We start from the raw sequence: 27,355 nt of genomic DNA on the forward strand, positions 1-27,355 counted from the left end.
GCTGGAATTAAGGTCATTATTTGGACCTACACGCATAATTTTCAAAGAATCACACTGGAATACAATTATCTATTACTACAAAAACATGCAAAGTTATTGAAGCATATATATATTCTGCTGTATATTATTATATATATTATAAATAGTATTTTGGCTAAATAAAAATTTTAAGATAAATAACGAGGAATGCTGACTAGAGCTAAATAATTTTGAAACTACTGCCACTCAAAACTGCTGTATTTGTGACTGTTCCCCTTAAAATGATGAGAAATGAAAGGTTTCCAAAGTTGTCTTTAAATTATTTAGCTACCATATTTTCAAAATTAGGAAACATGTTCAATTTGACTACCTAGTAGGGGAATATATAGATTTTTTAAAGTTAAAAAGAAACTAGGTTCTAGTGTGAATTCTGAAGGTCCAAAAAGTGATTTCAAGGATTATTAACATCCATCATCTGAGTAAGGCTATTTATCCATTACCGGTAAACACTTATGTAGAAAAAACCTAGGCAGTGGTCAAGTTTTATTTAGTCATACACTTAACAAAATCTGTATCATGCAAAACTACATTATCTAGCTTTTGTTTTCTACCTACTAGATTTAGGATTTAAACAAATCATCAGAAAGACTTTCCTTCAATATCAACTCCAGAATCTTACTCCAAACAGTAAGCAACCTGCAGTGCTAATGACAGCAATAAGGTTATTAAGCTAAAATCAGTCTTCCTGGCCAGGGTAGGAAGGAGTGTCTTACACCCAGATGTGATGACGGTCGTGCCTGAGAGGGAGCTGACAGTAACAATGGCAACAGCAGCTACTCTTTCCTACTTTTTTCCCACTGATTTACCATGTTACACGCATTAGCTCATTCAATCCTCTCAACAACACAGAGGCAGCCCAAGCAGTGGTAATACTTAGGTAAACACAGTGGCCATGCTCTCCAGGTTCAGATCTCAGTGCTGCCACTGTGTGACTTTGATCAAATTACTTAAATTCTCTGTTTATGTAGAAAATACAGCATTTGAAATGACTATGCTATATTCCTTTAATACATACTAAGCAAATATTATGAAAACACAACATTGCAAAAACATATGTTCAATAAATGTTGAAAAAGTACCCAGATATATTTTATCTTCTATCATTTTAAGATGTACTCAACTTGGGCCGGCCCCGTGGCTTAGCGGTTAAGTGCGCGCGCTCCGCTACTGGCGGCCTGGGGTTCGGATCCCGGGCGCGCACCGACGCACTGCTTCTCCGGCCATGCTGAGGCCGCGTCCCACATACAGCCACTAGAAGGATGTGCAACTATGACATACAACTATCTACTGGGGCTTTGGGGGAAAAATAAAAAAATTAAAAAAAAAAATTAAAAAAAAAATAAGATGTACTCAACTTAGACAAGAACTTACTTAGACAAGAACTTACTTATTATCATGACTTCCGATAAGTTTTAAAGACATATGCAGAAATGACTATCTCCTAATAGTACTAAATTTTATCTCAAGAAAGATGTGTTCTTGCTACAGTCTAATAAATAAAAATATTTATATAACATATAAAAATATAGAAATATTAAAGGTCTGAGTTTAAACCCATCCTAAAATTCATCTGGAATCTCAAGAGACCCCAAATAGCCAAAACAATCTTAAAAAATAAAAATAAAGTTGGAGGACTCCCACCTCCTGATTTCAAAACTTACTACAAAGATACAGTAATTAAAACAGTTCGGTACTGACTGGCACAAGAACAGACATATTGACCAAGTGAATAGAGAGCCCAAAAATAAACCCTCACATACATGGTCAAATGACTTTCAACAAGGGTGCCAAGACCATTCAATGGGGTAAGGGCAGTCTTTTCAACAAATGGTGCTGGGAAAATGGACATCCACACACAAAAGAATGAAATTAGACCCTTACTTTATACCATATACAAAAATGAACTCAAGATGGATCAAAGACCTAAATGTAAGCTAAAACTAGAAAACTCTTAGAAGAAAACAGGGAGGAAGCTTCATGACATTGGATTTGGCAATGATTTCTTGGATATGACATCAAAAGCACAGGCAACCACCACCAAACAACACAACAAAAATTAGACTTCATCAAAATTAAAAACTTTTGTGCATCAAAGGACACTATCAACAAAGTGAAAAGACAACCCACACAATGGGAGAAAATACATGCAAATCATATATCTGATAAGAGATTAGTGTCCAGAATATATAAAGTATTCCTACAATACAACAAAAACCCAATTCAAAAATAGGCAAGGGACTTGAATAGATATTTCTCCAAAGAAGAGACAGAAATAGCCAATAAGCACATGAAAAAAAGGTTCAACATCACTAATCATTAGGAAAACAGAAAGCAAAAACACAGTGATCACCACTGCACACCCATTAGGATGGCTACTATCAAAAAACAGAAAATAACAAATCTTGGCAAGGATGTGGAGAAACTCTAACTGTCGTGCATTGCCTTCCTTTTCCTCTGGATGATTTATACTACATTGATATACTCAGCAAGTCATCTGCATGCTTATATATTTACTTATTTATTTAAAAAATCCAGGCAAGGATTTATTTAACAAACACTTACATAAATATATTTACTTATTTATGTATTTATATTATTACTTTACTGCCTCCCATTCTCCTATGTCTCTTCTCCTTCCAGTTTAATCAAAACATCCTCCACAAAACACGTTCAAAAACAACCTAAGGCCCCAATCCACTTACATATAACAAAATATGACCACAGACCACAACACTTACACAACCCCAATCAATAGGCTGCAATTCTCATTATCATTCCATTAAGGTAATATGAAATTTCTGTTACTACATAACCAAAACTCAACCCTAAAATCTCATAAAATAATGATTTTCAATTTATAAATTATTATTTATCCCCCTTTGTGCCACAATTCTCTTTGAGTCATTTTACTGGTCATCTGCATCACAGGGAATAATAAAGGAAAAAGAGTGAAAACATGATTTTACCAAACTGCTTATTATCCTACAAAAATATATGGTGGAAGAAAAGGTTAAAATAATTTGCTGAAAGGGGCTTAGGTGTGAAATAATCGTTGGCTCACTGTGTGAGAGACTTCTCCACTGTGTTTTACATTCAGTCATCATCACACATTTGGTGAGTGATAAACAGTACCTTAAATTTAGTACTAATTTTATATTGTCATTCTTACAAAATCTGTGAACAGAAGGAATGAGAAAATAGATATGTAAATAATAAATAAACTTTAAGTAATGATTAATGCCAAGTATTTAAACGAAATTTCTAATACTTTTTTCAAAAGTTTCCATGGAGTATAAGTGAATCTCCACGTGGACACTTCATGTTTCTACAACTCTCAGCAACCTCACAAGGTGTCAATGAGCTACTGATGGAAGGAGCATGTCCCACATCCCATTAATTAATCACAAAGGAGACAAAAGATATAATCATTAATCTATTTCAACTCAATTTACTGTTTATCAAAATGCTACTATTAAAATTACTGTTAATCATTGCTAATCCCAGGTTAGATGAAAAAATATCAAAATTTCACATATAATCTTTAAAATACTTATCTTTTACAGAAATTCTTTCATCCCATAAATCATGTCTGCTTACAGTTTACCAAAAGGAGAAAATTATTTTAACAAAAAGGAATAATGTCTAAATTTTACCTTGCCAGGCATATTTCTTCCCATTTAAATCAACAGCAAAATCTTCAGGGTAGAAGTCAATTATACTAGAATCCTGTATCAGGGAGAAAAGCAAAGATTCAAAACAAAAGTCACATATTTCTGTTATAAAGAATTTGATACAACTTTCATTCAAGTTATCAGGCCTGATAAGAAAATGAAGTTTCACTCCTTTTAAAAAATGTTATTAAGATATCAGGTCACTAATCCCGGGCCTAGTAAAAACAAAATTAACAATTTTATTTTAAAAGATGAAAATAAAAAGGCCTTATTATAAAAGAATTTTAGAACTGACGACTGTGGGCCCAAGACAGTGAAGAGTTTATTAACTCTAATAATTCCTACTTCTCAGCTGGGTGTCACTCTTTCTAGCTAGGACACAAAACACACGCAGCGGTGACTGCAGGTAAACCAGCCTTCATGCTCTGGTACCCACCACACATGGCTGGAACCAATAAAAATAATGACTCACAGGTATGCTGAGAACAAAATGACTGTTATAAGAATTTCTCCCAAACACATATCAATTTTATTTACTGGGTAGGGTACTGATGGCCAAGGAAAGCAGGGAAAAAAAAGTAGTAAAAAATATACAGAAGAATCCAAATACTTTTACTTTGTTTCTGGACTTCACTATTGTAACTATAAGATGCAAAAGCAATTGTGACTAGTGCTAGCAAAATGTACGACAAAAATCCAGTTATCAACACACTCAAAAACTAAGACACTCACAGGATCACTCATGAGCTTCCGCCACGATGGAGGCAGGAAGTTACCACTTGCAGCTGGAAAAACTCCCATAAGTTGTTCCAGTGGTTTAAACTGCAAGAAAGAAAAAACGTTTAAGATAAGACACAATTTTTATCTAAGCCAAAATTCTACAAATGTTATGGCTCTAAATACTCAAGCTTACCGGTTTAGTACCCTTCTCAAAATCAGAAGGCATGTCTGCAATACCTTCAAAGTCTGCAGCAAATGGTGCACAATGAAATGGATAATACCACTTCCAGGAAGCACAGCCCTAAAATCAGTAAAAACAAACAAAAAACAACAACAAAAACAAATCTATGTTAATGATGGACACGGTAAAGACAAAAAAATTAAACTATCAACATATAATATTTTACTGATAAAACATATGACTTCTGGTATACATTCCATATATTAATTTTTTTCCATGAGTCCTAAAAGATGTTTGGATTAAATCTAAACTTTTACTTCGTATCAACGGCTCCTTGATTTAAAAAATACTGCAAAGCCTCTTTAATAATCAGTAGTTAATACCAAACTTTATATTAACAAACACAATTTGGTGAAGGTTTTTATCCTTAAAATGTGTTTGGTGACATTTCTTTCCAACTCGAGAGCTGCTATCATCCCATAAAATGAAGAACAACTGCAGCTGACACTCACTGAGTGTACAGGTGGCTAAGGGACATCACTAGAAGAGTGACTGAGAGTAAAAGAGCCAAAAGTTTCATTTTACAATTCCCTATTATATTTTCATGTGACAACTTTCTCTTTACTTTAAAAATATTTAAGTAAACCAAGCAAAAAGAAAAAACAGTAAGTTATACTCAAAGAAAAGAGAAGCCTTCCTGAAATGAGTTTTGACTCTGCACCTAGTGAATTAAAATCCTGAGGGTCAGAGCCGGCCCAGTGGCACAGCAGTCAAGTTCACACGTTCCACTTCAGTGGCCCAGGGTTCGCCGGTTTGAATCCTGGGCTCGGACCTACTCATCGCTCATCAAGCCATGCTGAGGCGGTGTCCCACATACAAGAACCAGAAGGATTTACAACTAGGATATACAACTAGGTACTGGGAGCTTTGGGGAGAAAAATGTTGAGGGTCGGAGTAAAACACGAAATGAGAATATTTTACAATTGATACTTAGTGTATTAAATTACTTTCTACTTTCCAACAAACTTCACCTATTCCCAAGTCACATCAAATTTGCTTCACTCCCCAAGCACGAAACCAGGTATTATCAGTGCTACAATCCCCTATATGTCCGCCTAATCGCTCACCAATCTGACATCTCATTTTCAAAAGCTTTAAGTCAGATACAGATTACTCCAATGAGAATGCACTTCATGTAACATCACTACTCTATATGGAGGAAATGGTATCCTTCAAATTCCTTTCAAATTCTTACCAGTTATTTTCCAGGCTTTTGTCCTTTGTTCAGTCATTTAGCAACTGTGTATTAGTTACTCTGTTATTTTTTATTCCAATTAAACAAAACAATAAACTTTAATAATTTTAAAGACCAAGTACTGTCAACCACACTATTTAATGCTGAAATTCTTTAGCATAACAAAAATTAGCTTCGTTTATATATTAACACCTAAGGAGCTTCAAAGGCTTTACAAACAAATCTTATTTAAAGTAATGAATTTCTTTATAGGAAGCTTGAAAATATGAGTCTGGGTTCAATTTCAGAATATAGCTCAACAACACACACTATTATAGAAATAACTATTTTCTTAAAATGATTAACTAGAGATTTAGAGGAAAATATTCATTTTGTACCTGGTAATAATATCAAAGAACCCAGCAGAGCCCTTCAACGTAATACTGTACAACTTTACGACAGAATTTGTCATTAGCTGCATCAACGTCAAATTTGTTCTTGTAGTACCGCTGCTTCCAACCAGCTTCCCAAAGCCTAAAAATCAGGCAAAGCCAGTTCATGTTGAATTCATACACTTTCAGTAACTAGCTACCAATTTATCATCCAAATCAATTTATACTTAATATTCAGGTAAAATGTAAATAAGTTAAACAGTAATATTAACATAGCTTCATTTAATTATTTCTAAAAAGTCCACTTTCACAGGATTTATTATCAACTTAAAGATAGTTAAACGTTAAAAACTCAAACACTGATTCTAGAAAGATCATTACAAAACTACAGTAAAAAAAAAGAGAATAACCATTTATTAAAGTAGATACACAACACTTGTTTGCTCAGATTTTCATACTGTTTTACATGTTTTTTTGATTGTAGAACAATTCTACAACTACATTTGAAGATGCAAATACTGAAGATATTTTATATAGTTCAAGTTCCTCAGTTTGTTAAAGTATATCTAAATTACACAAAGAAAGTCAACTAAATTACTTTTTTGAAAAAGAATAATCTAGAAGCCAGGCAGAAATTATGTATATACCTACTCTCCCTATCCTTGGGCCTTCTCCCTCATTCAGCAAAGCGTTCTTGGCATAAGTGAAGGACACGGACACACACACACACACACACGTTCTGGTAAAACTTAGAAGGAGGTCATCAATTCACTAAATTTTCATTAATCACTGAAAATACAATGTGAAAAACCACATTTTCACTCAAAGTATATTTTTTTATTTTTTTAAGTACTCATTTCTCAATCTCTGAAAGATTTAAAGATGCCAAAGAATACTAAAAAAAAATCAAGAACGATCAAGAACGTCAGGATGATTCTCCATTAAGGGCTCTTTTCTACCATGTGCCAGATCTTACTAATTAATTGCAGTCATGTTTCAGAATACACTTTATCAATTTTTTTTATTTATTTTTTTTTTGAGGACGATCAGCCCTGAGCTAACATCCAATGCCAATCCTCCCCCTTTTTGCTGTGGAAGATTGGCCCTAGGCTAACATCCATGCCCATCTTCCTTTACTTTATAGGGGATGCCGCCACAGCATGGGTTGACAAGCGGTTGAACCTGTGAACCCCAGGCCGCCGAAGCGGAGTGTGCACACTTAACTGCTGTGCCACCGTGCCGGCCCCTACACCATACCAATTTTAACTTTGCCCTCACGCAAAAGATTTACAGAACATCAATTAGGAGAAATATCTCCTATCCATAATGTTGAATATCACTATTTTACAGAAACTATTAATGAAATAAATGCTAAGAACTCCAAGCATTTCTTGATAGAAGCAATTCTACTTTGATTATCTTCAGCACCAAAATTAAACAATAAAGTACTAAAAAAATCAAGTTAACTATTAAGCTGATATTGACCATGATGGCTACATGGTAAAACAAAAAATATACTCCAAGAGTTGCAGAAGCAGAGGATAAAAACTCAGATCAGGTAAATGCTCAATCACAAGTCACCACAGATCTCTGAATCTGACATCAAAAGATGTTGGGAAAATACAGAACCAGACATCACACTTCTGAAGTTTCTAATCATAAATACAAACACATCATCCACGTCCTATAAAAGAAGCATGAGCTGTGAACCACTACTGTTTAACTTTGAAATAAATCATTTTGCAAAATTCTAAATGAGTTACAATTATTGAGGTTGTTGGCCCTTTGCACTTGAGCCCAGGGTTCAAATCCAGATTTAATCACACAAGAAGCTGTTAAATCTTATTATATAATGATCTCAAACTTCTGTATAAATTAAAGAATCCAATTTTCCTATTATAAATTTTAAGTATATAGCTAATGGGAAACTTCTCTGTCATGAAATATAGTTGTGCATATGCAAGTTCGTGGTTTTTAAAAATACATTTATCTCTTAACCAAAAGCTTTTTGCATATTTCATTTTAAAGAAGAAACTTTTCAATTGAGATGATTAAAACAAACTATATCAAGTAACCAAATGTAACAACTTTCTGGGTTAAGCAGCTTGAAAATTTAATCTCATAACAGTAACATTCAGATCACATAGAGCTAAACACCTCATGTCTAGCCGATCTAGTGCCTGGTCTCAGAGGGAAAAGCGGCTTGGAGGACGAAAACCAGCATGCATACTAATCTAGATACTTAGGTTTAACAGCTATAGCTTACACATCTAACTGGAATTTACTGACTACCCTAACCCTCCACATTAATTACTGGTGGATAAAAAGATCACAGGCAAGCATCTGAAGGCACTGCTGCTCTAAGCTAAACAGCATTAATTAGACGGCGTCTATTTCAGCAATTTGCTAACAAAGTGCCACCAAAAAATGGCTTCACCTGACGTTATCCTCTGGTTCAGGTTCACTGTCACTGTCTTCTGCTTTTCGCTTAATTCCTCCTATCGGAGACGGGCCATCAGACGTGAAACTCGTATTACGAGATAGTGAAGGACTCTGTAGACAATTATGACATTATAGAGGAAAGATTTAATTATTCATTTCACATAAGAAGTTACATCCAACTACTGTTACCACCATGCTTCACAGTAATACATTTTTTTTAAAGCTATTAAATAGATATGGTAAATATATTTAGAAAGTATAAAGACTGATCTTGGCCTACTCCACCTCTCCAAAAAAGAATAATATAGTACCAAGCCTCCTATGCTTAAACTCAAAAGAATTTGAACATTAGGGTAAAAACTGCTTCAGAAGAAATAAGAAAAACTTAATTTCATAGATTTTTTTTTTTTAATTATAGGACTTGAACATTTTTTTTCTTTGGTGCTTCCCTCGTGTTATGAATTTGTGATCACTTTCCACCAATTAACTAACAAAGCTCTAAGGGGAAAAATATGTATATATGTATATAAATTAATACATAAAATAATGCTGGTGAGAATAAAGTTAGATGTAAGTGGTTCAACCTAGTACAACCATTCTAGAAAGCAACAGTTTAATGAGACTCCGCCAGATATCTGTTAAACTATTTTATACATGTTGTTTTAAAATTCATTGTACAAATAAAATCTATTAGTCATCTTAGAAAAATGCAGCTTTTATTATTATTTCAAAGACTTGGATACCACTTTAAATTTACCATTATCTTTCCTTTGTACCTAACTCAATGAACATAGTAGCACCCTAAAGTATTTTAATATTTAACTTAAAAATTAGGGGCATCTTGGTGGCACAGTGGTTAAGTTCACACACTCCGCTTCAGCGGCCCGGGGTTCACAGGTTCAGATCCCGCGCGCACACCTACACATCACTCAGCAAGTCATGCTGTGGTGGCATCCTACATACAAAATAGAGGAGGATGGGCATGGATGTTAGCTTAGGGCCAAACTTCCTCAGCAAAAAGAGAAAGATTGACAACAGACGTTAGCTCAGAGCCAATCTTTCTCACACACACACACACACACACACACACACACACACACACACAGACAAAAATTAAAATGTTCTGCAACTTTAATGTTAAATGACCAAAAACCGAAGTGGCAGAAAATGTTTTCATGGTAAAGTTTTTCTTCTGTTATTCACAGTATATTAGATATTTCAAGTAAGTTATTTTTAAATCGAGAACTCAGGAGCCTATTTTAATGATACTGTAACTAAAACCTCAGCATGAAGGTAGTTCACACCAAAGGCCAAGAAAAGTTACAACAAAGCAAAACTATATTTCACATAGAGCTCACAACACTTTCCTTTAATAAATGTATAATATCAATTTTATTCATGATACTGTATGGCTAATACTATCAAAAAAAAAAAAAGAAAAGAAAAAAGAAAGCAGGGGCCAGCCCTGTGGCCTAGTGGTTAAGTTTGGGGCCCTCTGCTTCAGCGGCCCGGGTTCAGTTCCCAGACACAGACCTAAAACACTCGTTGGCAGCCACCTATATACAAAATAGAGGAAGATGGGCACAGATGTTAGCTTAGAGCAAATCTTCCTCAAGCAAAAAGAGGAAGATTAGCAACAGATGATAGCTTAGGGCCAATCTTCCTCACCAAAAAAACCCCCCCCCAAAAAAAAAAAACACAAACAATAAAAATAAATCCAGGAAGGCACTGTTGTACTTGGAGAATGAGATGGGTATTTTCAGGCAGACACATCTGAGTCTGAAATACCAAGTCCAACCTTTAATAGCTGTATGGCCTTGGGCAATTTATTTAACCTCTGTCAGCCTCAACTTCAAACAGGAATGATACTGTTCTATCTCTTTACAGGTTATAGCAAGGAGTAAATGCAACAATATATGTAAACCATCAAAGCTGCCTGCCTGGTGCATGGTGGTTAACCATTCAGGAAGTCATCCCTATTAGTTTTTAAACAACACTAATCCATTTGGATTAAATTAGGAGACTGATATTCCTATCAATCATCTAAGTACAGAGAAGTTGTAAACAAAGCAATCTTTCCCAAATTCACAAACAAGATATAAATTATCTTTAGACAACAAAAATAATATACCTTCAAGGGAAAAAAAGAAGAAAAGAAGTTGTTTGCTCTTTAATGCTAAATATCTGCTTCTCTTTTCTGCTCTATCTCTACTAACAAAAGTATTCAGAAATATTCTTTCCTAAACATACCAGAGTCATACCAATTCATTCAAATTTCTTTTTAAAAAGCTGTTTTTGCGATCAAAGTTTATTAAACTGAGAATGGTCGCAAATATAATGAAACTACACTTCAGAATGCAAAATTTAAAAACATATTTATGAGGAAACAGAAGCTATCTAATAAAACATTAACCATGTTGACCATCAGTAGATACCAGTCAAGCACTGGAGCCCAGCACACCCAAACAGCTCAGAAAAAATAACACAGCAAAAATGCATAACTGTAAAGGCTTCCTTTAAATAAACTGGTAATTTAGCTTCATGATTTCCTTAAATTCAACACATTCTAGATGAAAACTCCTCTATGCAAAGATTCCAGTAGAAATAACTGTGTCAAGGAGAATTAAGACAGGATCAAATAAGCAACCTAATCACCAATCTCCCCATTCCTATTCCCATGGCAGACATTATTAATCAATATAGTCTAATCCTGTGGAGCCTGAATATTGGAATCTTTCTCAAAGCAATCATAGCTGGCAAAGTTTAAACCTACCTGCCTCCCTGAGATTAAGAAAAAAGCATTTTATCATCAACGTGGTGTTAGCAATACTAGTCACTCTCAGTTCATTCTGTGAGGACGGTAGTCACTATAATCTTAAATGATGGACATCAGCTTTTTCCATTCTACACAAGCATCTCATTGCAAAACCTTTCACTGACTCTCCATATCCCACTCTGTTAATGGTGTAAGGAATAAGACAAGAAAGGAAAAACAGAACAAAAACACAACAGAAACCCCAGCCGCTTCTCTCAGAAGACGCAAAATCTGTTTCCAAATTCCAAATCTAAGGTCCTAAAACGTCTAAGTGTGAATTTATGGGAATATAAATTCAACCAGTCTCATGATATGGCAAAAATTTCACATATAGGGTTGCCTTGTGATAAAGGATTTGAGCATCAATAGGATAACTATTAGAATAATGAAATTTAAATATCCCAACTTATGTAATCTCCTTGGATATATCATAGCAAAAGTTTACATAGGATACTGTACCTTATATAACATCTTTCCTCCCTCTACAACACTCTTTCTCTCGTGCCTACTAGCCTGAAATAAGCAATAGCTTTGATTACCTTTTGTCTGTGTACATTAGTTCACGGTCTGTTCCCTTACCCCTGCTGCTGCCCTGCCGGGTGCTCTGAGCTCATGGTCTGCTGCCATTACAGGAAGCTACTGAACAGAGCATAGCCTTGCTGGCTGAGATGATTTGCTTCTGCAGTCTGGATTACAACGTTCAAATAAGGAGGAATACCATGAGGCAAATCCATTCAGTTCCTGAGTTTATAAATAGGGAGCAACCGAGCCAGCCCTGATGGCCTAGTGGTTAAAGGTCGGCGTGCTCAGGGCTGGCCCTGTGGCTTAGCGGTTAAGTGCGTGCGCTCCGCTACTAGCGGCCCGGGTTCGGATCCCAGGCGTGCACTGACGCACTGCTTGTCCGGCCGTGCTGAGGCCGCGTCCCACATATAGCCACTAGAAGGATGTGCAACTATGACATACAACTATCTACCAGGGCTTTGGGGGAAAAAAAGAAAAGGAGGAGGATTGGCAATAGATGTTAGCTCAGAGCCGGTCTTCCTCAGCAAAAAGAGGAGGATTAGCACGGATGTTAGCTCAGGGCTGATCTCCCTCACAAAAAAGTTTGGCGCGCTCTGCTTTGGCAGCCCAGGTGTGGTTCCCGGACGCAGAACCACACCACTTGTCTGACAGTAGCCATGCTGAGGTGGCGGCTCACATAGAACTAGAAGGACTTATAACAAGAATATACAACTACGTACTAGGGCTTTGAGGAGGGGGAAAAAAAGAGGAAGACTGGCAACAGATGTTAGCTCAGGGCAAATCTTTCCCAGCAACAAAAAAAGAGCTCTAAAAAAAATGTGGATAATTAGAGCTACCTTAAAATATGTATTCAGATATATTCCACGTCTGAGTTGGAGAGTGAGAGTTTAGGCAGTGAGGAGTACCTGTATTTAACAAACTGAGGAATGCTATTCTGCAAAATGCCCATAACTGATCCCTGGGAGGAAAGGGGAAATACGGCAGCAAAACCACCCTCCTCTTGCTCTAGCTATGAGACATTTGGATGTCCTGTCATGCTTCTAGCACCATCACCACCCAGTATCTTTGGGGAAGCAGGAAGCACTGTGGCCCGACTGCATTAGAGAAACACTGCAGCCACTCAGCTATCCACATTTACATGTATGTTCTTTTCTTTCACATCATTTAGATATTTTCATATTAATAAGGATTTAACAGAGTTAAAAATATCTCAAGGCAAAAGAAATTGAGAAAAACTATAAAACAAAACAACTCCAGGCTAAGTGATAAAATTCACACACAACTGTAAGAGGCATCTGAAAGTCACCACTCTTCAATGCTACATAAAAATAAGTTACTTACAGAATTATTCTGCATCCTCATTTCATAGGCTGCTTGTCTCGGATTACTGGCTACTTGAGAACCTGGTGAATTTCTTGAACCCGAGGCATGAGGGGTTAATATTCCACCAGGAGTGAAAGCTGGTTGATCTCTCTAACATAAATGGAAATGAATGTAGAAATTAAAATTAAATCACAACACAGTTAGATGACAGGAAGAAATGAAGGCAATGGAAAAGAGTCCCTGCCGTAAGCTCTTTAAAGACGAAATGGATTTCCGTTAACATTACAGGGTTGTCTACAGTTTGATTTGATGGTAACTTACCCTGTAAACAATAGTCTGTAATATTTAATAACTATGCTATAAAAGTACATATAATACACTTTTCTGATACATAGAAGCTATTCAAATCTCATTAGGTTATTCCCTTATGTTCACTTACAATTTCAAAACGCATTCAAGACACAATTTTAGGCAAATAAAGATAACTATTAAGGTAAAAAAATAAGCCAAGAGTTTGATTTATACTTAGGAAATACAACTTCTATTCATCCTTCACCTTGATGGAATTTAACTCTTTGTTTCCAATTAGTTAGAGCTATGATTATAGCTACAGTAGGTGACAGTCATGGCTGACTGATAAAAGATTTTTTAACAGACACTGACTGAAAGAAAATAATAATACATAAGGTAGAAATCAAACATGCCCTTCCCTATCTAAGTGGTTTTGAACCCACCTGCAACAATCAATAACTCTACTTTTCTCCCTTATAGGTTCCTGAAATTGCTCGATTCTAATAAAACATAATAATAAAAGGTAGTCCCCAAACTCTTGTTTAAAATCCAGTAAGGAAGACAAGAAAAACAAAAACTTAGGAAGTTAAGTGACTATAAAGTGTTATGCAATTAACTAAGCAAACAAATATCACAAGCGAGAAGCACTCGAGTTAAAAGGAAGGACTGCTCAACCTGGATTACAAGCGGAAGCAATAGGGAGGCCTCGTGGAAAATGTAAGATGGGAGGGAGCCGTGAAGTCAGAAACCCATTGAGAGGGACCAAACAAAGGCAATGCTCTGAGTCAGGAGGGACCTGGGATATTTAGAAGACAACTGGGGAAAGCAGGGTGAGAACTTGACCAGATCATAGTATGCTCTGCACGCCAGACTAAGATAGAACTGGATTCTGCGGGAACTAAGGAGTCACTGGTAATTTCTGAGCAGAGAAACAACAAAGTTTCGAGTGTTGTGTTCTAGGAAGAGTAACCTGACAAGGATATAGACAGAGTGTAGTAACTTTCAAGAAGATACAAAGACCTAACTATTTTTATTACAAAAACAATACCCAATTACCGGAAAAAATTCAAATAGCTAAGTGCTACCCGGCCCCTCTGGCCCATCAAGTGTATCCCCTCAGACTCTAGAGCTTAGAAAGGACTTCTTTAAAACTGACACCAGCATTCTTTCTCCAGGTAAGAGGCAGCTGGGTAGACATTATGTCCCTAACAAACTACTGGATAAGGAATAAAAAGCTATCTTCCTCCCAAATTGTAAATGTATGTTATTGCCAATCTGATGAAATTAATTAAAACTCACCTTCATTCTCTTTCTCTTTTCTTTCTGTCGTCTTCTAAAACTGTCCTAAAAGTATAAAATCCACATATTCTGTCAAATAATTACACAAAAATGTAAGAGTTAAACATTACCAGGAATGATTTGGGAGACAAAGTTTTAAAGGAAGACCCCAGAAACGTAACTAATTAAACTAGGCAATGGACTATATGTTCAAAGTGTTGCTTATCAGAACTTTAGATAGACAGAGATCATTCTAAATTGAGTTTAGATACAATTTAATTATGCCTCTTAGTTTTTTTCAGATATTTTTTGATATCATTTCAGGAAAGAATGCAAGAGTCATAACAAAGACCCTCTGTTTTACCCTGAAGCAAGTAGCCCACCAATACAGAGAAGATACAAATAAGTAACTCCCCACTTACTTTGGGCCACTCAAAGGCTTCCTTTACCCCAGAAAGCATTCCTCCCACGCCCAAGTTTCTGTGAGCATCAAGGCACTGAGACGACAGCTACGGTGGCCAGGGCTGCTGCTGTGGACTGAAACAGGGGCCAGCAGGTCCTGTACTGACTGTCATTCTACCAGCAGCTGCACTTCCATCACTTCCAAGTCAGTACTGCCACCTGCAATATAACACCCTACTGAGATCTGAACTTTGTGCTTTCTGCCAGGAAAGGGGCTGAATGCTGGACACATGGTGACTGACGACCTTAAAACCTCCTAAGACAGCAAAACCACCAATTTCTTTAATCAAGCTTTTGCCCCATCTTTAAACTTATCTAGGTCACCAATGACCCACAGACTGTGAAATCCATTACTCAGTTTTCAGTCCGTATCTGACCGTGACTCTTCCTTCTTGATCCGTGCTCTTCACTTGGCTTCCAGGACACTACACTCACCTGGTTCTCCTCTTTCACTCTTGCTGAATGCCTTCACTCCTCAACTTCCCAACACCTTAATATTGGCGTTCCTCTTCACCCAGTACTTGGACTCTCACTCTCATGGGAGTGATCATCCAGTCTCACGGCTTTAAACACCATCTACGTGCTGATGACTCCCCAGTCAGGACCTCTCCCCACTCAACATCTCCACTTGGGTGTACAAACTTCACATGCCCAAAATGGCATCCCCACCCCTAGCTTTGTACCTCCCAGTCTTCTTTATCACAGTAGCTCAGACCATTTTTCAATTGCTCAGACAAAATGCTTTGGAGTCATTCTTAATAGCTTTCCTTCTCTCACCCCTAGCATTTAATTCACCAGCCAAATCCACTAGTTTTACCTTCAAAACATGTTCAGAATCCAATTACCTCTTATCAATCTCCACTGCCACCATGTTGGCTCCCTTGGATTATCGCAAAAGAGTCTAATTGGGCTCACTGTTTCTATCTTTGCCTCCATACAGTTAGTCTCAACAGGGCAGCTAGAGTGATCCTTTTATAATATGTGTCAGATCTTGTCACTTTTATACTCAAAGCCCTCCACTGATGCAGAGTGAAAGCTAAAGTTCTTATAATGACCTATAGGGTCCTACCAGATCTGGCCCTCCACCATCTTTCTGACCTCCTCTCCTACCCCTACTACTTTCCCTCTGCTTCCTCTGTGCCTGCCACACTGGCTCCTTGCTGTTCCCTGAACATCCTGGGTAAGCTCCTGCCCTAGAGCCTTTGCACTGGCTATTCCTTCTGTCTGAAATGCTCTTCCGGCAAACACCTGCATGATTACTCCCTCATATCCGTCAAAGTCATCTGTCAGTGAGGCCTTCTCTAGTCATCTTTTCTAGAACTGCAATGTCCTCATGTCCACCTTCCCAGATATTTCCTCATCTGCTTTTTTCTTCACAGCACTTATCACTCTCTAACACATTACACACTTTACTTAGTTTTTGTGTTTACTGTCCATCTCCCGCGGAAGAATATCAGCTCTATGAGGTCAGGAATTTTTGTCTGCTTTTTTCTTTTGTTTTTTGTTGTATCAGTAACACTCAGAATACTATTTGGCACACGGGAAACACTTAATAAATATATGCTGAATAAATGAAGAAGATTTGCAAGACAAAAGGCAAACATCAAAGCTCATAACATAAAAAGCATCATATTTCTGACCTAACTGCTCAACTTTAATAATAAATATTGATGTATTCTTCTTTTATCATGTATTCTGCTGGTCAGTTAAATACCTATTTCTAAGGGTGGTAGTTACACATAAGCAAAATAGGCACACCTGGTTGGACTTTACTGATCTTTAATTTTTGTGTGCTATGAACTTCTTTGGAAGTCTGTCAAAAGCCGGAGACACACTTCCTGGGAAAATACACACACCTAGATACTATTATATTGAATTTCTGAGGGTTCATAAATTTCCCCGACGTCCAACTATGCTGACAAACATCATATGATGTCAGGGATACCAAAAACGATCCAAAGCTTTAATGCCCTCTCTGCCAGGCCAGCTGGAAACTTTATTACTCAAATCTGAAGCACTCTGGTATCTATCAAATCCCATACATCCCAGTCTAATGGCAAATATCACCAATACTTAATAGTACAGAGTAACCTAAAACCACATAAAAGGACTGTTCTAACGTGAGGCTTTTACACCAAGTACTACACCGTCTGTGTAGCTTTTTCTTAAGCATAAATGGCAGCAGGTCAGGTGGAGCCACCATAATTGTTGAAGGCTTAGTTAAAAATGGCTGTCCTGATAGACATTTGATATCCTAGACAAAGTCAGTTATGCTATTTAAATTTTACATGTGAAAAATTCTTGCCATCTCAGAACATTACCAAGTACCAAAGGCTTTAAAAAGAACACTTACAGTCTACTCACACTGGTATATAAAATGGTACCCAAGGTTCTAAAAAAGAGATCACTAGCTATAGCATACAAAGCTGAAGAAAATATAAAATCTTGTCAGATGCAATGACATGTTTTAATCTGTTAGGAGATAATGAAGCAATGTAGCAATATTATTATGTTGCTATTTGCTCAAAATAGCCATATGACTTTTTATAAAATCAGTTTCTAAAAGGATTTCCTTCACTCTCTTTCTAAAAAGCTACTATCTGCTCATTTTACCCACTGCTTGCCTCCCTTGCCACTCTTTCACAATCACCTTGCAACCTACTCTGCCTCCAGGCTACTGCCCCTCCACCCCACTAACTCTTCAGGACCTCTGAACCCCTGGCCATGGACTAGGGGCCTATCTCACTCTGACGCCTCCGGCAGCACCAGTGGCTTCTCATCTCTTCAGGGATTTCCTCCCACCTCTCTAGAACTGACTCCCCTTTCTCCTTAACATCCATGCTTCTTAAGGTTTCTGTTGGAGGCACTTGAACTCCATAAAAAGCTCCAGGGATTTCAACTTCACACTCATGACGTGAAGTATTCTGCTAATGTTCTGAAATCTCCTTCCAAAAGACTTCTGCCCTGAGCTTTACACATATCCATCTAACTGCTTCACGGACTTTCCTCCTCTCAGGTGTCCTGTGACCCCTCCAACTCAGTATCTCCAAAATGAACCTCAATTTCTACCTTGTCCTCACCCCAACCTTCTCTACCCCCACTGCTTGCTGTCTCATGAACGGCCCAACCACACTCCCAACTGCCTAAGCCAGACTGGACTTCTCACCTAAGCACTCACTCCATCATATGTCATCAATTTCCAAGTGCTTTATTATTTTATTTCTTTCTTTTATGTTTAATTGCTTATTCAGAGCTGCAACCCTCTGCCTAGACTGATGCTATCTAACCCAGAGGCCCCTACACTCCACTACCAGAGTACAGAGTTCCTAGGTCTTCACCTGACTTCCACAGCATCAACATTTCCTCTAAAACATGGCATCCACTAGCTCATTCCAAGCATCCTTCCAGTCTTGGAACCCTCATTTCACATCCCGTTGATCAGACACGTGTTTGGATTTTTATCTTAATCAGGATTATGAAGAGAGAAAAAAATTACAGTGCAATTCACACAGTGTGCAATACACAGTTCCACACAGCAAGCATCACAGCCTTTATAAAATAATCAAAGCACTGGCCACTCATGATTACATTGGCGTTTGATACACTATAACAACGCACTCAAAGAGGTTAAAAGTACAATCACAGGATCATCACAGCATATTAGAGACAGGAGCAATTTAGCTACTGCAATAGAAACATTTTACCTCATCATCCTTTCTCTTTTTAAAAATGCTATCCTCAACTTCACCAACTGCTAACATGATCATCTGTACTCTTTGCAGACTGACACAACCACTTTCTGTAAGGTAACCCTGTAAGTGATGAAATACATGTAAAATGATCTTCTTATAAAAGCAAATACTTCTGTTTTGAAATTATTCAAGAATGAACTCACCCCAGTTTTGTGAACCACATTTTTGTATATGTTAACCAAACGGTCAATTGCACCTTCCCTGCCACCAGGAAACAAACATTATGTATTAGGACCAGTACGCACTGTAAGCAAGAAGGCTACAACAGTAGTTTAAAAACCCACACAAACACACATACCGAATCTCTAACGACGGCAGGTGAGGAAGGAAGTCATTTCCCACAAAGAAGCACATGAAGACCCAGTCATCAGTGCTCCTCTCGACATCAAATGTGAACGGTAGGCTGGCCATGGTGAGCTCTCTTTCCAAATACTACAACCAAAAAGGAATGCTGCCATTAAAGCTATGAAATGGCACTCTGCTTTAGAGGGCTGATTCAAGTGATTATTGCCACATACCTCACGAAGAACATTAAGACGAAGGAAGATAAACTCTCCTTCTGCACAAGGAAGACTATCTGCAAGTTCATCGTGCTGCAACAAAAGGAGTAAAGATTAAACAAGTCTACTCTAAACCCTGTAATTTTTTTCCAGCCAAACGAACATTATAGCTTTTTTTAAAGCAAGATCCATTTTAATATTACAAGTACTAAATAAAAAAAGAACACACCAAACCATTTTAAAAATAAAAATTACCCATAATCCCAATCATACCTAGACCAGGGATCGGCAAATGTTTTTTGCAAAGGGCCAGATAGTAAATATAGATATTTTAGCCTGTGCGGGACACACAGGGTCTCAGTTGCATATTCTTTCATGTTTTATTTTGTTTTTACAACCTTTTAAAAATATAAAAACCAGGGCCGGCCCCCTGCATAGTGCTTAAGTTTGGCATGCTCTGCTTTAGCGGCCAGGGTTCGCAGGTTCGGATCCTAGGCGTAGACCTACACCACTAGTCAGCCGTGCTGTGGCGGCAACCCACATATAACATAGAGGAAGACTGGCACAGATGTTAGCTCACGGCTAATCTTCCTTTAAAAATAAAAAATAAAAAATAAAGTAAAAACCATTCTTAGCTCATAGGCCAAATCTAGAGGGCTGGAGTTTGCCAATCTCTGATGGATAGCCAACCAGTATTTTGATGTGTATGCCTCTAGACCCTTCTCTGTGAGCGTACAGTATATTTCTTACCTGCTTTTTTCACTCACTATGTCTTTTAAAGAGGTACTATATTCTTAAAACAGATAGAAACCTCTTTAGAGACTGGATATAATCAAGTGAACCCAAAATATGCAGAAACTAGGAGTAACTTAAAAGTATCAACAAGTTTAAAGTATCAACAAGTTTAATATATTTGATTTGTAGTTCCTTTTAAGAATAACCATTTGAAACATTACTTGTACAAACAAATCATGTGCCATGGACATTATTACCTATGAGACTTAAGCCTCGTATACTTACAAGCTATGTTAGAAAAAGTGGAGAGTAGAAAGAATGAGTACACGCATGCTTTTGAATGTGTCTTTAAAGAGTTTTCAAAGACACATTTCTATGAGAGGGAACAGAGTAAGTAGGTAAAAAATCTAATCAAAAATAGTCTTCTCTTTATTTTAAAAATGAAGCAACCTGAATATATTTAATGCTGTTCAATTATACACTTAAAAATAGTTAAAATGGTATATTTTGTATTATATATATTTTATCACAAAAAAAATAAAATAAAATTTTTAAAAATGAGGCAACTACCATCTCAAATTTCTTACCTTTCCCTTCTTTTCTCTTGGCAAACCTTCACAGTCCTTAACTTCATGTCCAAACTGATTACAAAGAGCACATGGCTTGGGTTTGTTTGGTTTGAATTCTTCTCTAATAATGGTAAAGTTGGGTTCATATGTAGCAAGGCCGAGCATAATGAGATCAGCTATCAATCAACAATGACAAAACACTGAACAGTGAGCACTTTCAGAAGATCCTTACCATAACCAAAGACATAAGACATTACCATAACACAAGACACCAACACAAAGAAAAGCCCAAAGGAGCACACAAACAGAGGCAGCAAAGTCAAAATGCCTAAAACTTCCTAGTAGTTCTCAGTCAACAAGATGTCCCCCAGATACATGGGCCTAGAGTGTAGACTACCACTCAGGAGTCAACACTCGTCCATTTTAAAGGTATGTGCAGCCATATTAAAAGGTAGAAAAATGTAAGAAAAAAATTAAAGATAGGTAAACATTAATCACAGATTAAATAACTCAGTACTAATTTCCTCTCAAACATAAAATCAGCAAGGCACTTTAGAATTTCCAGGCAATCATGAATAATTCATTACTATACACCAACTCATCAACTTGCTACGGTTTAATCCAAGAGACTCAAATTCCAAAGAAGAAACTTACCATCTGCTCCACATAAGCAATGATGAGTGTTTGGGTCATGGTTAGGCTGAGCTAAAGGAGGAGAAAACATATATTTATTATATTTATACCAGAGGAATATCACATTTTACCATTTTCTATATAATGGCTTGTCAATCAGATATTCATAAGTGATTTTTTCCTCTTTGTCTTCTAATGTAATCTATAATTTTATGTTCTCCTTCACCAGGAGCACTAGCATCAGATAAAATAACCTATAAAAGACAGTTTTTAACACTTTCAGCTCATCTCCAATTTTCTAGGACAAAAATCAACAGAACTGAGTATCTTAAAATAAACTGGGATAATTCTATTAAGATGTTATTAATTGGAAATTTTTCTTAATAAGGTGTGTGTGTATTAAACACCAAAACTATTTACTTACCACATGGAATAGAAAATCAAATGTCTGGGTTAAACTTAGCCATTAGCAAAACCGACCAGTCACAAGTCTCCACCATTCTCACTGCCACCTAAGGACACAGCACTGAAGCACACAAACCCTGGGAGCAATCAATAAAAGACACCCAGTAAACACAATTTCCCACACCTAATAACAGGGAAATAGGCTTATGCCCTAAAATCACACAACAGTTTGTTTAAATTTTACGTAAATACTTAGGAGAACACAGTGATTCTTTCAAGGCAGACCCACGACTTTAATTTTGCTATATTTTGATTTCAAATAGAAATTTTCATTTAAAAATTACTTTCATACATAAATAGATATTTTTTAAACCATGAGTACCATTTTATGGCTTCATAGTGACGGTACGAGGACAAAAAATTGGCATTGAGAGAAAATTCGACTGTCTAAAACTGGATCATGCAAGACATCCCATTTCTAATAACCCTGGCAGCCTCTCCTTTCCTCTGACAGTCAACTAGGATTTCACAGGGGGGAAAAAAGAAAAAAATACTATCAGTCATATCAAAGTATAGACTCAAATATCACCTTCATCTTTTTGAAGTACCAAAATGTGAAACTTACTGTCAAAATTTTCCACCCAGGATCATTATTTAAACGATCAGCTATGTAATAGCGAAGGCATTTAGCAAGATGGTCCATGAACTCGGTTCCCTAAAATGATAGAAGGAAATAAATTAAGCTATCATTTAAGAGTTAGCAATAGCCAGCAAAGTCTGAGACTACTTACTGGTGTAATACAGTTGCTGTCAAATCTTTCTTTTATTTCTTCTGGAGGAAGAAAGCCACCTAGAGAAAAAGGCAATGTTTTGTTATCGCCATAAAAAGTGAGGTAAACTACACAATATTAAGCCCAAACAACAAAAACAGTAAGTTCAAATACAAAAAAATGAGAAGTATTGTCACTTGAGGAACAATGTTCCCCTTTCTGGGAAGAAAATAAGATTCCTCTCCTCAAATTTAAATAAAGCTTTAACAGAAGTGTCAAACAATATATAGTACACAAAAGATACTATATTGTTATATAAAAATATAAAAATTATGATGTTCTTCCTAAGGCCCTCTGCAGCAGAATACACACACGGGTTAGGGGTTCTAATTTGATACCAGTTCTTAAAATAAAGGTGCCTTAGAAAAACAAAATTAGGGCCAGCCTCGTGGCTTAGCCGTTACGTGCGCGCGCTCCGCTACTGGCGGCCTGGGTTCAGATCCTGGGCGCGCACCGAGGCACCGCTTCTCCGGCCATGCTGAGGCTGCGTCCCATGTACAGCAACTAGAAGGATGTGCATCTATGACGTACAACTATACACTGGGGCTTTGGGGGGAAAAATAAATAAATAAAAATTATAAAAAAAAAAAGAAAAACAAATTAAAATGCTGAATTTATCACAGCTTATGATAAGAAATAAATGATAAGAAATAAAAATATCAGCTAGAGGGATACAAAAATCCTATTTTTCCCTCTGTATCACTGATTAGCTTTTTCTCAAGACACAAACATATTTCATAACATGTTCAAGAAAGAAGACATCTTTAAAATCAAAGACAATCTGTTATAGATACAAACAGGTTTTAGAGTATTAGTATAAGCTACAGCTAAAAGTAACTATATACTCGCATACTTCTAGCAAATTAAAATAACATAGAATGTATCATAATTGCAGGCTTGACCTGACTACACTATGGTATCCTTTTTCAACTTCCAAGTGTAATATCCTGAGCCAATAAACTGTGGCTTTCCTGGTCTATCATATTGCCCTATGTAACAAAACACCAAACAAACCACTCTGCTACAACCACACCCCATCTCACACACAGGTGTCTTGGGAAAGAACCAGTCAGAGTGGGCATGAAGACCTCTTGACCTTTCTCCTCTCTGAGCTTTAGCCAACTCCTACCTATGTACCCATCAGGAATTTCAAGGCTTTGAAGAATTGCAAAAATGGCCACATCCCACCCCTCCCCTCCTCAAAATTGAGAGAACCCTGGGTACCTCACTGCCTCGGTTCCTGCTACATCAATCTAGACTGACAGTGTGTGTGACTTGGTGAAAGCCTGGAATATGGATCACATCATCCCAGGCCTCCTCATGTAGACCTCTGAGTTCTAAGAGGAAGCAATAGGCACGCTACCAAGACTGATTTGAGGAAAATGTTTACAGAATGCTAGCTTTCTAATAGCCCCCATTAGAAAAAAAGAAGTAAGAAGCACTTAAAATATTTGTTTTACAGATATAGAAAAGTTAGCAGAAGAGCTGCACTTGTCCTGAGAGGGACTGACAATCTGCTCTCCCTACCAGAATTCCCTCCTTGTATTCCCAAGTTTCTCTTTTACTACAGAGTTTGGAAACAAATAGTGAAGAATTCCATTAACAACTTTTCCTCAACAGTGAACATAAATTTTCCTTGCATATTCTGGGATTCTAAGTAAATTAAAACCTTATCTATTTGAAAGAAAAAGTTGCCGCCCCTCCCCCTTCTGCATACATCTTATAAAAAGTCCACCTTCAAGACTCATTTTCTTTACCTTTTGCCAGTATTTCTTCCCTGACTCGCTGCTTCTCTACTGCTGCTTCCATTCCTTCCTTTGATGCTCTGAACCTCCTCGAACGCTGCTGGTTCATTTTAGCACGTGGTTCCTGAAAAACGTGTATTTCACATTCACATAATATTATTCAAAATATTTGCAACTAAATCTGCACATTATTTTGAATCAGTTGTTTTTATAAAACTAGTACACTAAAATGGAAAAGGTAAGTAATATGTCTAATAATCCTTTCACGACAGACAGGAGATCCTGAGGACTTAAATTTGGACCAAGAACCTAAAAGCTGAGCTCAGTGAGTGACATATCAAATGGACAAACATCCTATGAAGCCACAGCACTTAACAGTGCAGGCCCCATGACCTAATGCCAATTTCACTGGGTTATGGTGCTTCAAAGCACCCAAGAAGAAAGCTCACTTGACTCAAAGACTCAGCCAGCAGACAATGACTACAGAACCAGAATCAGGAAGAGCTTCCTTCTGTCCTTGCCTAAGAGGAAGGACGGTCTCCAAATGAGATCCACAATGCCCTATAAAAGCAAAAGAAAACTACTTGATCTGTAGGACCCCAAGGCACTTCCATTTTGTACTTCCCACAATAAGCTTCATAATCACCACTCTGTCTCTACAAGCACAGCAGGAGACAGGGAACAAGGTTTTTACCAAAAGTACTTTTAAATCATTCTAACCAAGTGAAATTTAAATCACTGGATAAACCTAAATGAAGTGAACTGGACTGTAAGGTTCTGAAGTTACTGAACTGAGTTTTGGGGTTGGAAGGGACTCTAAAGTATCCTGTCTACAAAAAATAAGTTCTTTTATATTCTCTTTTAAACAGTTCCCTTTTCTGTAAAATGAGACCACCTAATCTAATTCTTTCAAGCACCAAGTTCTATGATCTACATTTATATTTTAAGAAAAAAACATGTTACAGACATGAGCACGTACACAACGCACACAAATATGTACATATTTTATACTTGATCTAGCAGTAAGGGCATACTGCAGTAAAGTTAAAAATTTTCTTCAAGAAACTTAGCTAATGTGAATTGGAATATGCTCCAAATAAGACATATTCCTGTTCCCTTTATTCTTTACTCCACTTTAACTACAACTTAACAAGTTATCAGGTAGCTAAGATTTTTCTTTGAGTAAAGAGAACCTCACAGAAAAGTTAATCTTCTTGGACCCAAAGTTTTCTGGATTTTCAAAATCATTCCATTAGCTACTACAATTGCTAAATCTAAAACATAAAGAGAATCTATTTGCATATGGATAAATAAATTTAGGCTTATGATTTACCTTAATTTTCCTTGAACCCTGGTATATAGTTTGCTAACCAATTATAACCTAAACTACTTGATATTATTATCATAGGTCAGTAAGTTATTCCCCTCTTAAGGTCCTGTGATGACTAATCACAGCCTATAGGATAAAATCCAAACTCCTGAGTGTGGCAGGTAAGGCCTTCTTCAAGTCATCACTCTACTTTCCTTTCCAATCTAAAACTCCTACAGTTGCCCAAATATGTTAGTGTGATCATAGGCATGGAGAGTGTGTTTACCTGCCACATTTGAGAAGTCCATAAGGTCCTCCCTCCCCATATCTGTCCCATCCATCCCCTTCCACTGCCCACCAATCTCCAATTATTCTTTATCCTTCAAGAAATGGGACAAAAGTCACCTCCTCTCTATCTTCCAACTCTCTTAGTAGCACTGATACCTTCTTCCCTCAACATGCTGCATGTGTTATCTAGTGCCTATAAAGCCCATAAATAACTAACTTCACTCATTTATCTAAGTCTCTGTCCCTTTACTGGTAAGCCCTTCAAAAGCAAGGGCAGTCACCAACATCCCCAGCATTTCACAGTACTTGGTACAAAACAGGCATAAAAAGTGTTTGAATGCATGACTGAAGGATGAGGTTTGCTTTCTCAAATTTACCACACTCAATATTTTTCTTTATTTAGCTGACTTTCATTCTAGACACTGGGAACACAGCAAAAACAAAAACGGAAGACTCTAAGTTAATTATTTTAGCACTTACCACTCCATCTATTGCCATGTAGAGAAGTCATCTTGGTCTTACTATATTGAAAAGTCTGTCAATGTATTCAAAAATTGCAACCATCATTTCATCTTCGTTTTTTGGTGCCGGTCTATAATGATAAGCAAACAATGTAATATAATATAGTACTCCTCTGTAACTGGTGATGTCAGTCACAAAAACAGGTTACGTACTTGTCTTCAGGATGAGTACAGGGATGGATGATTCCATTCATATCCAAATACAGATTACCAAACTCCACGTCATTTGGATTAGGTTTACTGGCATCAACAGGAATCTTTACACCATTGCATTATTTTGGCTATGAGGAAATGATAATTAATAGTAGTTTGATTGTTCAAGTCTGAAATTGATATAACCTAGGCTCAGTAAATACCTGTGTTTCATTTCTGAATTGGAAAATAAAACACTTTAAGCAATCTTTAAATTATAAGTTATCTTATTCCTTAAAGCAAACTGAAGTAGATATTTCATTTGTAGAAAGGAGACAGCTTCCAACACAAGTTAATCTTCTCTATGTGGGGGATAGTTATCAAATTTCCAAATCATTCAGTTGTCCAAGCGAGAGACCAGGGGAGTCACCTTAGAATTCTTTTCCCTTACCACCCATTCCAATAAGTCCTGTCAATTTAACATGAAAAACGCTAACAGCATCAGGGCATCATCTCTCACCTACAAGACTGGAACAGTCTTCGTATGGACTGCCCGCCTCTAGACT

The 27,355-nt window shown here is 37.0% G+C and overlaps 1 protein-coding gene across 1 annotated transcript in view; it reads right to left on the reverse strand.

Moving 5' to 3' along the window:
• LOC131403875 (5'-3' exoribonuclease 2-like) overlaps positions 1–26,730 on the reverse strand; it is a gene marked incomplete at its 5' end in the record, with an annotated part of 29,255 nt that extends 2,525 nt beyond the window's left edge. Inside the window, 18 exon segments of the mRNA XM_058538111.1 lie at positions 3,693–3,765; positions 4,443–4,532; positions 4,624–4,731; positions 6,244–6,379; positions 8,675–8,790; positions 13,358–13,489; positions 14,930–14,974; positions 19,075–19,182; positions 19,266–19,323; positions 19,421–19,554; positions 19,641–19,715; positions 20,945–21,102; positions 21,581–21,633; positions 21,743–21,813; positions 22,590–22,679; positions 22,756–22,814; positions 24,552–24,663; positions 26,617–26,730. Of these exon segments, the coding sequence (XP_058394094.1) occupies positions 3,693–3,765; positions 4,443–4,532; positions 4,624–4,731; positions 6,244–6,379; positions 8,675–8,790; positions 13,358–13,489; positions 14,930–14,974; positions 19,075–19,182; positions 19,266–19,323; positions 19,421–19,554; positions 19,641–19,715; positions 20,945–21,102; positions 21,581–21,633; positions 21,743–21,813; positions 22,590–22,679; positions 22,756–22,814; positions 24,552–24,663; positions 26,617–26,730 (1,732 nt within the window).
• Positions 26,731–27,355: the final 625 nt, after the last annotated feature.

The sequence above is a fragment of the Diceros bicornis genome, unplaced genomic scaffold (genome assembly GCF_020826845.1).
Source record: "Diceros bicornis minor isolate mBicDic1 unplaced genomic scaffold, mDicBic1.mat.cur scaffold_93_ctg1, whole genome shotgun sequence".
Taxonomy (NCBI): domain Eukaryota; kingdom Metazoa; phylum Chordata; class Mammalia; order Perissodactyla; family Rhinocerotidae; genus Diceros; species Diceros bicornis.